At 38.9% G+C, this 13,576-nt stretch overlaps 2 protein-coding genes across 3 annotated transcripts in view; both read right to left on the reverse strand.

Annotated features, from left to right (window-relative positions):
* Positions 1-7,801, reverse strand: part of lypla2 (lysophospholipase 2) — a 17,688-nt gene extending 9,887 nt beyond the window's left edge. The window contains exons 1-2 of one of the 2 annotated variants that reach the window (XM_023394884.2): positions 7,751-7,801; positions 1,795-1,887 (exon numbers count right to left, since the gene is read on the reverse strand). In XM_023394884.2, the coding sequence (XP_023250652.1) occupies positions 1,795-1,872 (78 nt within the window). In that variant the 5' untranslated portion in view covers positions 1,873-1,887; positions 7,751-7,801. Of the gene's footprint in view, positions 1-1,794; positions 1,888-5,769; positions 5,850-7,750 lie in introns of those variants that run through there. The other variant, XM_023394885.2, reaches the window with a different exon arrangement.
* Positions 7,802-8,081: 280 nt separating this feature from the next.
* Positions 8,082-13,552, reverse strand: pithd1 (PITH (C-terminal proteasome-interacting domain of thioredoxin-like) domain containing 1). Its single transcript, XM_023394805.2, has 6 exons — positions 13,211-13,552; positions 11,676-11,719; positions 11,123-11,200; positions 10,704-10,808; positions 10,234-10,342; positions 8,082-9,553 (listed from the first exon to the last, which is right to left on the reverse strand). Exons 1-6 carry the CDS (start codon positions 13,406-13,408, stop codon positions 9,452-9,454), a joined length of 636 nt encoding a protein of 211 aa, XP_023250573.1. The 5' UTR covers positions 13,409-13,552; the 3' UTR covers positions 8,082-9,451.
* Positions 13,553-13,576: the final 24 nt, after the last annotated feature.

Here is a 13,576-nt window from a genome sequence, read left to right on the forward strand (position 1 = left end):
GATGAGGTTCAGAGCTGGAACCAGTGGCTGTCAGCTTTGATACTGCTGTTTAACAGATCCATGCAGTGCACTTCAACGCAGCTCCATAAAAGACTTGTTTAATTTTTACATTCACATCCAGCTGACCTTCCACACAATGTGCCTGACTACTTGTTACGCTTCTGCTACAGGTGCAGCTTCTCATATGATTTGTTTATTAAGCCTTGTACATGGTTGTCTGGTTTTACTTTTGTCTTTAAAACATTTTGTAACTTTGTTAAAGCTAAATAAATAAATTATCATTATAACTTATCATTATTATTATTATTAGTAGTAGTAGAAGTATTTAAAGGTCCAATCTGTCATCTGTCAAACAATTATTTTGTTTATTAACTGATAATAATCAAACAGGAAATACTCTAACAGCCATTTTTACAGACATTACTGGAAATGATAATAAATACATTTATATTTTAAGACTTAAAACTTAAATTTAACTGTTGTTTAACATAACTAGACATTCAGATCAACAATAAAAAATGCACGCGGCTGCATTGGTGGAGGCTAATTGTTTCAGGTGAGATGATCAAAAACAATCCAGGAAGTCCAAGTTTAAGAAACAGATCCATGAATTTGATGTTGCCAAAAATCTGCAGAGGTTTATAATACTCTAAGACACTAAGAAATTATGATGCAACAATCAGCAGGTAAACAAAGCTGTTTTCAGACTGAACATAGTCTTAGTTCATTAAAACCTCCGTCTATCAGTTTGAGTCATACAGCGGGTTTCAATGTTTGTGGTGGGGCAAGATAAATCACGACCCTTTATCTGCACGGTGACAGTCAAGGCTGGGCATCCGCTGAAATTTTTTATATGCATGCAAATAACATAACGACTTATTAAGAGGTCTCACGTGGATGAATATTTTTTCAACAAAAGAAGCTGAAGTTTCTAAATGGTAAATGTCGACTAAACACAGCAGCTGAATAAAATAAAGTGAAACTGGCAATTTAAATTACAAAAAGATTAGTAGTCTGAGCAGAGTTTTGTTGTCATTTTATAAGGTGAACTGCTTAAATAACCCATCACAAGGACACAACTAAAACCTCTGTATAGTTAGATTATATCATTAGGGTTTTTTTTTTTTTTTTACCATACAAACACTCATTTTGTGATTAAAAAAAGTGAAAAGCAATACAATTTCATTACATCTATGAGCTGTGGGCATTTTTGTGTCAGACCTTCCTCTTAAATACGTCAATTAGAGACACTATTGTGTTAAAAGGAAAATAAAGGGATATTACAACTGAGATACACTCTCAATAAACATACCAGGTCTGGCTGATGAGAATAGATGTAACGCTTTATTTTACAGGTTTATTATTTCCTCACATTTCCTTACAGAAGGAAAACCAACTCTACGCATCAGGTCTGGTTTCCTCCATCTGATGGTTTTCCTTTCTCCCATAAAGGATCTCTGGAGCTCAGCCAGAGTGACCATCAGGTTCTTGGTCGCCTCTCTTAACAAGGTCCTTCTAGTGAAATTAGCATGCTAACTAGCTAGCTCAGGCCTGGTAGGCATGTCTCGTCACTTCCTGATACCGAGTCACTGCAGCGTCCAGTCCGCTGCTCGGAGGACATATTATAAACAGCTGTTAATGCTAACGCTGACTACGTAGCAATAGCAAAATTTACAAATGGCTCCTTTAAAGTATCCCTGAACTTCCCCACCTGTCCTCACCTGCTCTGTGATGATAACATGCTCTCAGTAATTGTATAGGTTAAACAAATTAAACATGTCAGGTTTCACTCACCGCCGCGGTCTCCTTCTCCGTCCCGGACACCGTCACGGCCTCGGCGAGCAGCGGCACAGACATGTTGTTGCCACACATACACTGTAAGAGATGCTGAAGTCAGAGAGAACAGAGGGATCAGAGGTCAGCTGACTGCAGATCGCACAGTGTGACACAAGATAAAACGCTGTCATGTGCAGCAGCGGCCAAACAAAGAGCTTTATTTAAATCTCATACATTTTCTAGCTTTTCTTTTTCAAATTTCCCTTTTTGTTGCCACATGATCTCCAGATCTCCTTAATGTAAAACATGATTCTACTCACATGGCACAAATAACAGGAAATACATTCATATAATTTATTCCCATGGTTGTAGATAGACTAGCAGAAACGTTCTAGAGCATTTATACACAACTACATATCAGTTTACACAAATAATCAGTATACTGCTGATGAATCAGCCCTGGGCTCTGGACTCACTGGATAACATCATATTAAATTAAGGAAGACTTGCTTTCTCTGGTCTCCAGCTCTGCGGATAAGTGAACTGTGCAAGCTCAACAAAGCAGAAAAGAGCATCATCTACACACGGGATGGTAGGGGGGATAATTATTAATAATAATAATAATGATAATAAAACAATAAATCATATTTTTGTTCCCTACTTTTACAGTTTCAGTTGGATTACTTGCTGTTGTCTGACAAAGTCCAGATGAGAGATGACTTTATAAAAATGTTTGAGCTGAGTTCAGTCTGAGTTCAAGTATCACTGGGATTTTTATGCCCCAGGTTTTGCCTCTCAGGCTACATACAGGCTTTGTCTCATTTACACATTGGTGGCTGTTGTAGTCGATCAGAGCTAAAAACTTTCTGTGCATGTGTTTAATAAATTTAACATAATTTTTATTCCTAGTAAATATTCGCCTAAAAGGGAGACAAGGATCTCTACCAGAGTGTTTGCTGTGTAAAGTGACTGTAAGTAGTGTTTGTGCATTAATAATAATAATGTTTTTGTTTGAACATTAGGATATTTTCATTATTGATTAATATGATGTTTGAGTCTATAAAAGTCTAATGTCAAAAGATACAAAAAAAATGCAATTTACAACTTCCCCAGGCCTCAATGATGCTTTCAGTTTGTTTATTTTTTCCAACCAGCAGTGAAAAACCTTAAGTTATTTAATTTACTGTCACATAACAAAGAAAGAAAAACATCAAATCCTAACATCTGAGAAGTTGAAACTAGAAAATGTTAGCATTTTGTGTGAAAAAGGACTAAAATAATTAACTGTTAATCAAAAGACCAGTGACGGGATCGAACCAGCCCATAATGTTCTAACTACACCCGTCTTCGAACACACACACACACGCACACACACACACTCATTTTTCTTTTACACACAGACACACACACACACACACACACATTCATCACATTCAGAATCTCCAAAATCCAGTATTGTTCAGGGTTTATGCTGATTAATTTGACCTATCAACTAACCACTGCAGGTTTAAATACCACTATCAGATTGGCCGAGTCCGTAAATCTTCTTAAAACATACTTTTGTCGGAGAGCTTTTCCTGGTTTTACTTTCCCTTGAATTGTTTTATTTCTCTTAGAATGACTCCGTATTGGTTTTTATACACCTGATAGTTTTAATTGTTTTATCTGTTTTTCTTGTTTGAAATCTATTGATTTTATTGATTACATTTTTTGCTGTCATTGTCAAGTCCTTTATAATGTAGTTTTGGAAAAGTGCAGTATAAATAAAGATTCTTATTATCATTATTATTATTATAATTATTACTACGGAAAGAATGATATTGTTATTTGCTAGTATGATATAAAGTATAAATGCTGGACACAGCAGGGTTCCTTTCAAAGCACAATAATCTCTTGTTCTTGGGTAAAAAAAATGCTCTTTAAATCCAAACCTGACTGGTCACAAAACTCACCGGGATGTATTCAATAAATTCTGAAACCAGCATAATTTATTCAAAACAAGGGACTTACAGACACATGTGATGCAGTGTCGTGTACAGTGGCACCTTTCGTATAGTTACATGTTGTTTTGGAGTCAGCGATGACAATGAGCAGCTCTGTCTGACAGTTACAACTCCAGCTTGTTTCAGTGCAGCTGTTCAACCCGCAAAAAGGAACAACAAAGCTCAACATACTTATAGAGACGAGCACATAATGAACCTGCTGCTGAACCTACAGCAGCGGTCATGAGGTATGTGTTTGTGTGTTTGGCAGGTTTCTGTAGTCAGCAAGTGAGGGGACTCATTAACTAAATGAAACACACCCCCGCCGGCTCTGTAAATCAGCTGTAAGACAGTGAGTCAGCCATCGTACACAAGCATGAGATCAGTTTGTTGTTTTACGGTAAAGCCGGGCGGTAAAAGCCTTTGCTCATTAATGGCCTTTAACTTCCTGATGATGTGAGAAAGGACAAGACAAAGCAGGATGGGCGGGTCAGACGCTGCGCTGCCTGATTGGTAAAGAGACAATGAGGAGACAGGGGAAATGTCTGAAACATAAAGGTTAATGTGTAAACCTTGAACAGGATTAAGCTCCGCGGGTGTTAAAATTCCACCACTGCCGTTATGTTTGGCACATGACTAATTCCCATTTGAAGGTCACATTCACCCCAAAAATGCATGGAAGTGGACGGTAAATGTGTCAGGGTCCAAAGAGTGGACAAAAGGCATCCTGCATCCTGACCCTTGATGAATGAGTAATAGCTGAATAATAACTGGGCAGGAAAAAGGACTGGGAAACCGTCTCTTTCAGTGCAGGACAAAGTTTTAGAATTAATCTTTTAAACACGAAACTGTATTAGAAAGAAACTTCCACATGTATATTCTTGTACATTTACTCAAGCACTGTTTTATGCTACTTTATACTTGTACTCCACTACATTTCACTGACAGCTGTCATTTTGTTACAAAATATATGATAAACCTGTAAAATACAATGCATTGTTAATTATTAAACCAGTCAGCCCCAACTTTTTGGCTGCTCATAAAAAAAAAATCAGTTTCTAGTTTTGTAGTTTTATCACATTTCAGACGTTTATGAGCTGTTATCAGTTCCAGCAAACAGACATTTCCCCTCTGTACTCAGTTTGCTTCATTGATATAAAAGTTTAAGGATCAAATTAGGGCTGAAATGATTAGGTGATTAATCAACAGAAAATTAATTGGCACATATTTTGAAAAAATGAGAAACATTCTTTAGCTGCAGGCTCTCACATGTGAGGATTTGCTGCTTTTCTTTGTCTTCTGAGTTTTAGACAGTTGGTCGGACAAAATGACATCTAAAGACATCACCTTGGTTTCCGGAAAGCTTCAATAGGTGTTTTTTTCCACTATTTTTACAATTATTTAAATGATTAATCAAAAAAAAAGTAGGTTGTCAGGTAATTAAAGGCAGGACTTATATTTGCGATGGAATATTTTGAAACTGTGATATTGATATTTTAAATTGAAGGATGTGAATATTTCTTCCACCCCTGAATGTTTTCTACCAAACATTTCGAGCTGAGAACAATCCCTCAGTATGAATCTGTTTCAGCAAATGACATGAACAAAATGTGCATCACAAGATGTGCACTCGTCACCAAATTTTAATTCACCATGAAAACCTGTTTTTTGAACAGATGCAATGTAGCTGCACTCTGGCATCTCAGAGGGAACAGACACAGCCTGACGGATACCGTGACTGAAAGCAGACAGAGAAGAAGTGAAACAAAGAAACAGATAACAAGAGAAGATAGAGATGGAGGAGTGCAGGGACACTGAACAATCTGTTCAACCAAGTAGGACAAGCTCTCTAAAAGTGGTAGCATATGCAAAGAGGCAATTTATTACTTTTATAGCCTGTTTTTTTCCACCTGTTCTTGTTGAGGAGATTCATAATGACCTGAAACCCAGAGTACCAGCATAAAACACTGTGTGGGGTTTTCAGAGCACGCTGTAAGAAACAATGGCTCACTCTCTCTGCTTCTGGAAGAGGCCGGTGGTTAAAAATAGTGTCACGCTGCGTACAAGCATCCAGTCCAATTCAGGTCCGGTCTAAAAAAAACAAGTGAAAACAAGGCTTGTTCAAGCATACCAACTGGATTTCATTTATTTCTTGATGCAGTTCCTTTCTGCTTACATCTTCTGGCTGTGCCCTCCTTAAAACACTAAACAGATGCAGTTGCAACCTGTATTCACATTTCCTTGGTTTTTAATGGCTCTCCAGCAGAGACAAACTGTGGATGGAAATGTATGAACTATAGTTTTAGATTTGGGGCATTGAGTTATATTAAGCCTGATGTCAAAGGCTGTGACTAATGATTATTTACACCTCTGTGATTTCCTTTAAATCTCTACTAAAAACTCAATTTTAAAATGACACATTTTTGCTTTATATAACCTTTCTCTGTACTGTCTCTTTTGATTAATTTCGGTCGTCTTTACAAAACCATTCCTCCTCTTGGTTTGTCCTAATCATTTTTATTTTAAAGTTTTGACGTGAAGCAAAGACACTTTGCTGAACAAGGGTATATAATAAAGAAAATTAACAAATCCTCATATTTGAGAAGTTACAACTGGCAAATATTTTTGTATTTTTACTTGAGAGATAACAGAGAACACTGGGAAAACATTTTGTGGGAGTACAAAGACATACAATTCCTAAAAGACACATGTTACACGTCAATCTAGGAGCTATGCCCGGTTGATATAAACATTGATACTAGAGCTGCAATGATTATTAACAATTTTTAAGAAGAAAATCCAAACAGAATGTCTTTAGATTTTGGTTGACGTTTGAGTTAAACAAGCAATTTGAATATATCACCTTGGGCTGTGGGAAATTATAGCCAATATTTTTCAATATTTTTTGACACTTAATTCAACTACAAATCCATTTATCGATAATGTAAGTAATTATTAGTTACAGCCCTAATTTATACTGCCAGATGATAGTGGGTATCTTCTTTCATTTTGGTTATTGTAATATCTACATTTAGGTTTTTGTAAAATCTAAGTCAACAGCAATGTCCCAGTGTTGCTTTTAGGTGACACGAACCAAGAAGGGAAAGGAAAAATGAAAGCTGTGTTGCAGACAACTTAAAGCACATCACGAGGCTCCATCCTGCATGACTCCAATTACATTTAAGTCAAAAACAGAGGCGTGCTGCAGCCCCTATGTGTGGACGTCAAACGGCTGGAAACACACACACAAACAGCAGGCTGCTGCACTCCAAGAGCTCTCTGCTCTGCGGCTACGGATAGCTGGCAAACAACAAGATAATATGCGGCACTGAGTGACAGGCACCCCCCCCCACACCTCCTCCACCACCACCACCTTCCACTAGCAGCAGCAGCTAACTGTGCTCTGCGCCTGCTGATTCTCGGCTAGTTAGCGCATGTAGAAACACACTGCGGTCAAAAGCGGGTGTTGCTAACATGTCAAATGAGGGAGCGGGTGGTGGAGGTATCGAAGGGGAAAGAGACAATGAATGGTTAGCTCTGTTATGCGCCCCATCATCATGATTATGATGATGATGATCATCATCATCATCATCGTCGTAGTGATGGCATTCGGCAGTGCAAAGCCTCTGCTGCCCCCAAAAAACACAGACTGACTGCCTCCCGACCTTCGCAGTCCGGTTTAATCCCGGTTTAGCCACACAGGCACGCGCGCGCGCACACACACACACATACACACACACACAAAAACGGGCTAGTATTGGTAGAGCTGCTGCTAGCTAACGTCGCTCACACACTAATCGTATTGTCTGCCGGTGTCTCTCTTCGCCTGCCTCAAGCTACCGTTACGATTCAAATTCGGACCTGAAACACTGGCCCTTTTTAGAAAATACCATAAACACCAAAAGGCCTCGGTACGGTTCAGTTTGGGTCGTGCTAAAGTAGTTAAAAATTAGACCCTTGGCCCGCTAGCTGACACAAATTCATACACTCACCGCTTGCTGTCCCAGTTCACGACGGAACGGAACTTCCGGTACTGGCCGCACACCAGCAGGGGGCGGGGACAGAACGTGCAGACGTCATTGCTAAGCAACCCGATAAGAACGCCCCGCTCTGATCGCGACTTTGGTTTTTTTTTTTTTTACTCACGACAGATAAAATCAATATATAATCAATATACAGTGGTGAAAGTGATTCTGTGTATTTACTCAAGTACTCTGATTTAACTTGCTGCATTACAGTTAAACTCCAACATATTTCAGAGGGGAAAATTATACTTTATATTAGTTGCTTGTTTGGAAACAATTGAGGATTTGCATACAGCAGTGTGGTAGAAACGGGGATTTATTAAGGGAGAAAATTACAAATTACAATCAATCTTCAGCTTTCCATGCAAATCTTTTTTGGCAGCCCTCACTATTGCGCCCCTGCTTAAAAATGATCCAATATGATAATACAACACTGACATGGGCCAGTTTGCATGTTTAGAACTTTAAGATCATTTTTGTTGATAATACTTATGCACATTTGCATTTTAATGCAGCACTCTGACTTGTAATGGAGTAGCTACTACTACTATAAGACATTTCAGGACAATTGTCCTGCAGAGAGCAGCTCAAGAAGGACAAATAGAGAATTTTTGGACTGTGAGAACCCCCAAGTAGCAAAATTAAACTTCTGGCCCAACATATGCCTGGATCCTCGGAACGAGTCTGGCCCATATACTTCTACATCTGGGCTGATTTTGGCTGTTACCCTCTTGGATTGAGTCACAGCCGCAAGATTTTCTGTGTGTGTGCCAGAATTGGTCCAGATGTGGAATTAGCATCTGAAAATCATGCTGTACATGGGCCACACTGGGGCCACACTGGGGCCGTAAAACCAGGCATATACTGAGCCAGAAGAAAACAAGCATGTGATCCCAGTATGGGCTGGATTTATTTTGCTATCTGGGCCCATCTCAGTTACTGCTCAGACAGGTAAACAGTCACAAAATAATCCACTAGGTGGCAGAAAATATCAACAATGGTTAATGGACAATGTGTTGGTTTTACAAGAGGCAAATAATATAGTTGTGTAGACATTTTATGAATTTTTGCCATCTAAAAAGGTGCTCATGTATCCAGAGTGGTTGCTGACTCTAGATAGGAGTGTTTTTTCTGCAGATGTTTGAAACTATTGAAGTTTGTTTACATGTTTTATACCCAAAAATCATTATGTGGAGCCGATTATGGATCCAGAGTGTAAACATGACAACAAAAGTCATTTAATGGATCAAACACTGCCATTGTTTGGTTTAATTCCCAGCCTTCACTGTTTTATTTAAGAGCAGCTGTCACTTTATTGAAGTGATGAATGTCTTGATGAATTAGAGTATACAGATTAAACTGACAACAAACAGACTTTATCTGAGTGTCAAATGTTTCATGCATTTATTATTAAGCTTTTTGCCCACACTAAGCCTTCACTCTTTATTGCCAGAGAAAACAGAGCGACAACTTGGCACTTTCAGACACATCTGAAGCCCTCTGGTCTTCAGACTTCAGTGCTCTGTCCCGGTCGAGCTTGACCAACCTGCCAGTACGCAGCGTTGAACTCATCTTTGACTTTTTGACTCGTGTCAATGACAGTCAGCAGACGCCACTGAAACCTCTCCTCGTCCTCCTTCTCTTCCTCCTCATGACTCTCCGAAGCTTTCAGGAAATGAAGTTGGTTTGCGGGATGATGCTCTCCACTTTGTGATCTGCAGGGTTTGCCGCCGCCTCATAGTTACAGATCGTCACTTCATGTCTGTAAGCCTTGAAAAGTACAAAAAGAAAAGTACAAAATCCATTATATAAACAGACCAACAGAACTGAGGAGGGGAAAACAACAAGTTAAACATCAGTCCTGCACTAGAAAAAAGATCATTACATTTAGAGACCAACTGATACATTGGCATGGCTGATATTATTGGCTGGTTTTAGCTAAATGTTGGAACAAGAAATTACATTATAAAAATACCAAATAAATGTTTGTGGTCATTTAGAAAAATCATTACATTTTGTAATATAGTTCATCTATCAGAGAGCAATGACAGGTTAATTTTTCAACTGTAAAACATGTAACAGTTACTTTATTTATCAATGAATCAGAATCTGCTGCCCTCAGAACAAAAGATGAGGCAAAATAATATCTTGGTTTATTAGGTAGAGAGGTGTTGATTCAATTGTATGGTCATTTTGGAGGCTGCAGTTGAATTGATTTGTGTCCCTGCATCCTACAAATTCCATTTAGATACAGCCAAACTGCAACGGCAAACATGTTTTAAAGGAGACGTAACCACTGTCTGGATTACAAATGCAGACAGTCACATCACAGACATGAGTTTGCATCCAGAGTCCTGTCTGTGGTTTATGCAACAAAAATTGCCCAACAGAAAATTTTTGCCCCAGGAGCATTCAGGAGGTGAAACTGGTCATGGACACTTCAGACTGACCTCTGAGTATTCGCCCCTCAGACCGATGTAGTAAACCCTTGTGCTCTCTGCTCCAAAGTTCTTTGAGATGTGGATGGAGAGATGCTGAACATTGGAAAACCGAGCGATCCTGGAAATCATGACACAACAATTAATTTGAGGCAGAGGCTTGAGGAATGTGTGACGGTGTCTGAGAAATATAAAAGGTACTGATGGAAACCAGCATGGAGCAGTGGTATGGAGGTAAAAATGAGTGAAGAGAAACACAAACAGGGATGACACGTCAAGACGAAAGCCGTGAAAATGATCACAGTGCTTACATTACATTACATTACTTTATCAGTTCTCGATCTCTTCTGGTGGTAAATCTAAAAGCCTTCATATGTGACTGACAGGAACATCTGTTACATGAAGCTAAATTGTGCTACATCTGTGCGATTAAAAATGATGATTAAGTAAGACAGTGTATTAAACACTATTGCTGGTCTCACTTTGTCGGGTACTCCAGCTCAGCAACAGGGTCTCTGTTGAGTCTGAAGGCTTGTTCAGGTTCTCTGCCGGTGGCGTCGAAGGACATCTGAGGGATGTTTTTGTACCTAGGATGAAAAATTTGTTTTGATTTATGCTTATGTTGTTTGTTTGTTTTTTTATGGATAAACATTTAAGTCTTGAGATAATCAGGTAATATAAGGAACACAGTGTAAGAAATATATAACATTTTTTATATTTATAGGTTTTTTTTTTGGAAAAAGGTCCTATCTTCCTTGAACTTAAAATCAGTAAAACACTCTTTACTATAATTTACACAATTAATTTATCAAACCAAGACTATTGGGCATCCTGGGGCCAAGGAGTTTACCCTGTGTTACCTCCCTGACCCCTGAGCAGACAAGCTGAGACAGACACTCACAGTCGAACCTCAGCTGGATGAGAGTCGTCGTCTTCTCCAGAAATGATGATGCCTTTCAGCTTCACGCTGCCTGTAAAACTAAATGAGATGCAACATAGTTCCTTCGTTACAATCTTAGACCAAAGAAAAAAAAAAAAAAAAAAAAAAAAATTAAGGAGAAGATGCTATCAGGACTAAAAACAGGACACTGTGAGAGTGAAAGACAAGAGGAAGGCAGACGCTGCCATGAAGGATGAACAGTGACTTGTGAAAATGAAATCAGTCAGTTTGGTCTGAAATTACAAAACGTGTAGGTGATCATCACAGTATTATTGGTGCAAAGCTTCATTAACATCTTACTGTATATACTAACAGATTTTATAATAGTAAAGCACTGGTCCTAAAATGGGTCGTGTGTGTTAGTCTATAAATATACTTTAAGTCTGTGTGTACAGACAGTAAAGCATAAAATACTCAGTGTTCATGCAGGAGAAAAACATTCAAGCTGATGACAAAACGGATGATGATGATGATGATGACGATGATGATGATGATATAGAATTTTAGAACTTACGGGATGTTGAACAGCAACTCTTCATCTGCATCGCTCTCGACAAACTAAGAGAAGAAGAAGTGAATCCTTTCTGAGTAATTTAAGATTCACAGCAACAATAAAACGAACACTAAAGTGCACATTACACATTATCAGACTGGGATACTGGTTTGACTGTTTTTGGGCCAAACTGGTCCCAGTATGAGCAATCACAACTGGGCACTGGAAAAATCATTATCTAAAAGTTAGAATTCTTCACTTATATGAGCATGCCATGGATTCTGTGAGTTATGCTGCAGACTACAAATTGCACCCTGTTTTTTAGCCTGTATTTGTTTAAATTTTGGGAAATTAAGTTAACTGAATTAGCAATTAGCAGTTCCTTTTTAAAGTGCATCAGTGGTTGTACAGACAGATATTACTGTATTACTTAAATACTTAATACTGTAATACTTAAAACGTGATCATTCTGAGGCAGGTTCTGCAGTTATAAGGAGTGTCTTTTTCCTATGAGCGGATCAATGAACGGTGTGCTTGAAATAGGCATCGGAAATAATGACACTCTTAAAGTGTGAGTCATGCTAAATCTTAAAAACTTTTCACACAAACTGTGGCAGTTAATTACCTACTTTAATTGCCTTAATTAGCTGCCCACCACTGACACCACTGCCCCTCAAGAGAACCTCTGCAGTATAACCTGACTTTTTGTGGATGCGAACTGCGCTAATGGTACAAAGGTGGGTCAAATTATAACAACCACCCCAAATATACTGGCAAAACTGGACCAGAATGGTGTGTATATTCTAAGCAGACTCATGTGGAGTCATAGGAGTGCCATAAAAACAAATTAATCTGTAAAAGAATAAGAAAATACATAAGGAAATAGAAACAGAGATAAATAAAGGAATAAATATGTAAATTAAAAAATGCGGAAATATAAAGAGAATTATGTAAAAGAGTAAGGAAATGCTTTTATCTTTTACTTTTCCCTTAATGCTTTAGCTATTCCTTGACAGGCCAAGCTGTCAACCAAATGGCTTTGGGCAGGAAAAACAAAAAGCAAAAGCAATAGGTAAAAGCAAAATCAATAAGTTAAAGCAAAGGCAACAGGTAAGAGCAAAAGTAATAGGTAAAAGCAAAAGCAATGGGGAGAAGCAAAGGCAAAAGATAAAAGCCTGTTTCTTATTCTTTTATATATTTTTCTTTATATTTCTCCATTTTTAATTTACTTATTCATTCCTTTATTTATTCCTTTTTAAATTTCCACATTTATTTTCTTATTCTTTCACAAATATATTCTTTTTTATGGTACTACTATGACTCCATAGACTCAAGCTGCAAAATCACTGATGTGAAACTTGAAAACTGTTTTGCAAAGTGCGTAGACCCACAGAGAGGCTCTGAGCAGCCAGCGGCTCCTCACAGAAGCCCCCCCGACCTGCACTCTCACCGGGCACACACACAAGCAGCACCCGCAGCATTTCGGTCAGTCGTTTTATCATCAGGGGCCACGTGCAGAGTAACTGACCGGGGGAGAGGCTCTGTGTGACCGATACCTTGTCCCGCTCGTTTCGCCGATCCCACGGTTTGAACACCAGCTTTCCATCTCCGTCCCTGCTCTCGTTCAGACACTGCAGCTTCTCCAGGTCGATCCGGCAGTACAGTCCGTACTCTAGGCCCCTCTCCGCGGGCTCGTGTTCCCCCTCGCAACCGCAGCCGTGCCCGTGACCATGACCATGACCGTGTCCGGACATCGTGGAGCTTAAAAACGCTGCTTTCCGTTACAGAGGGCCTGGGAAAGTGAAGCTAGAGACCACCGCTCCCCTGGCTGTTTATATATATAGTGAGATGAGATCAGCAAGTTTCACTTCGCAGCATCAAGCGAACTGGAGTCTGCGTCAAGCTAACAGAACTCACACTGT

The sequence above is a fragment of the Seriola lalandi genome, unplaced genomic scaffold (genome assembly GCF_002814215.2).
Source record: "Seriola lalandi dorsalis isolate HSWRI2012SDOR001 ecotype SW California unplaced genomic scaffold, Sedor1 jcf7180002054954, whole genome shotgun sequence".
In the NCBI taxonomy this organism is placed as follows: domain Eukaryota; kingdom Metazoa; phylum Chordata; class Actinopteri; order Carangiformes; family Carangidae; genus Seriola; species Seriola lalandi.

Coding starts and splice junctions, on each gene's coding strand:
- pithd1 (XM_023394805.2), bottom strand. CDS start 13,408: ATGTCCGGACACGGTCATGGTCATGGTCACGGGCACGGCTGCGGTTGC. Junction 10,343..10,703: donor GAGCTGGAGTACCCGACAAA/GTGAGACCAGCA, acceptor CATGATTTCCAG/GATCGCTCGGTTTTCCAATG. Junction 9,554..10,233: donor TGAGGGGCGAATACTCAGAG/GTCAGTCTGAAG, acceptor GTACTTTTCAAG/GCTTACAGACATGAAGTGAC.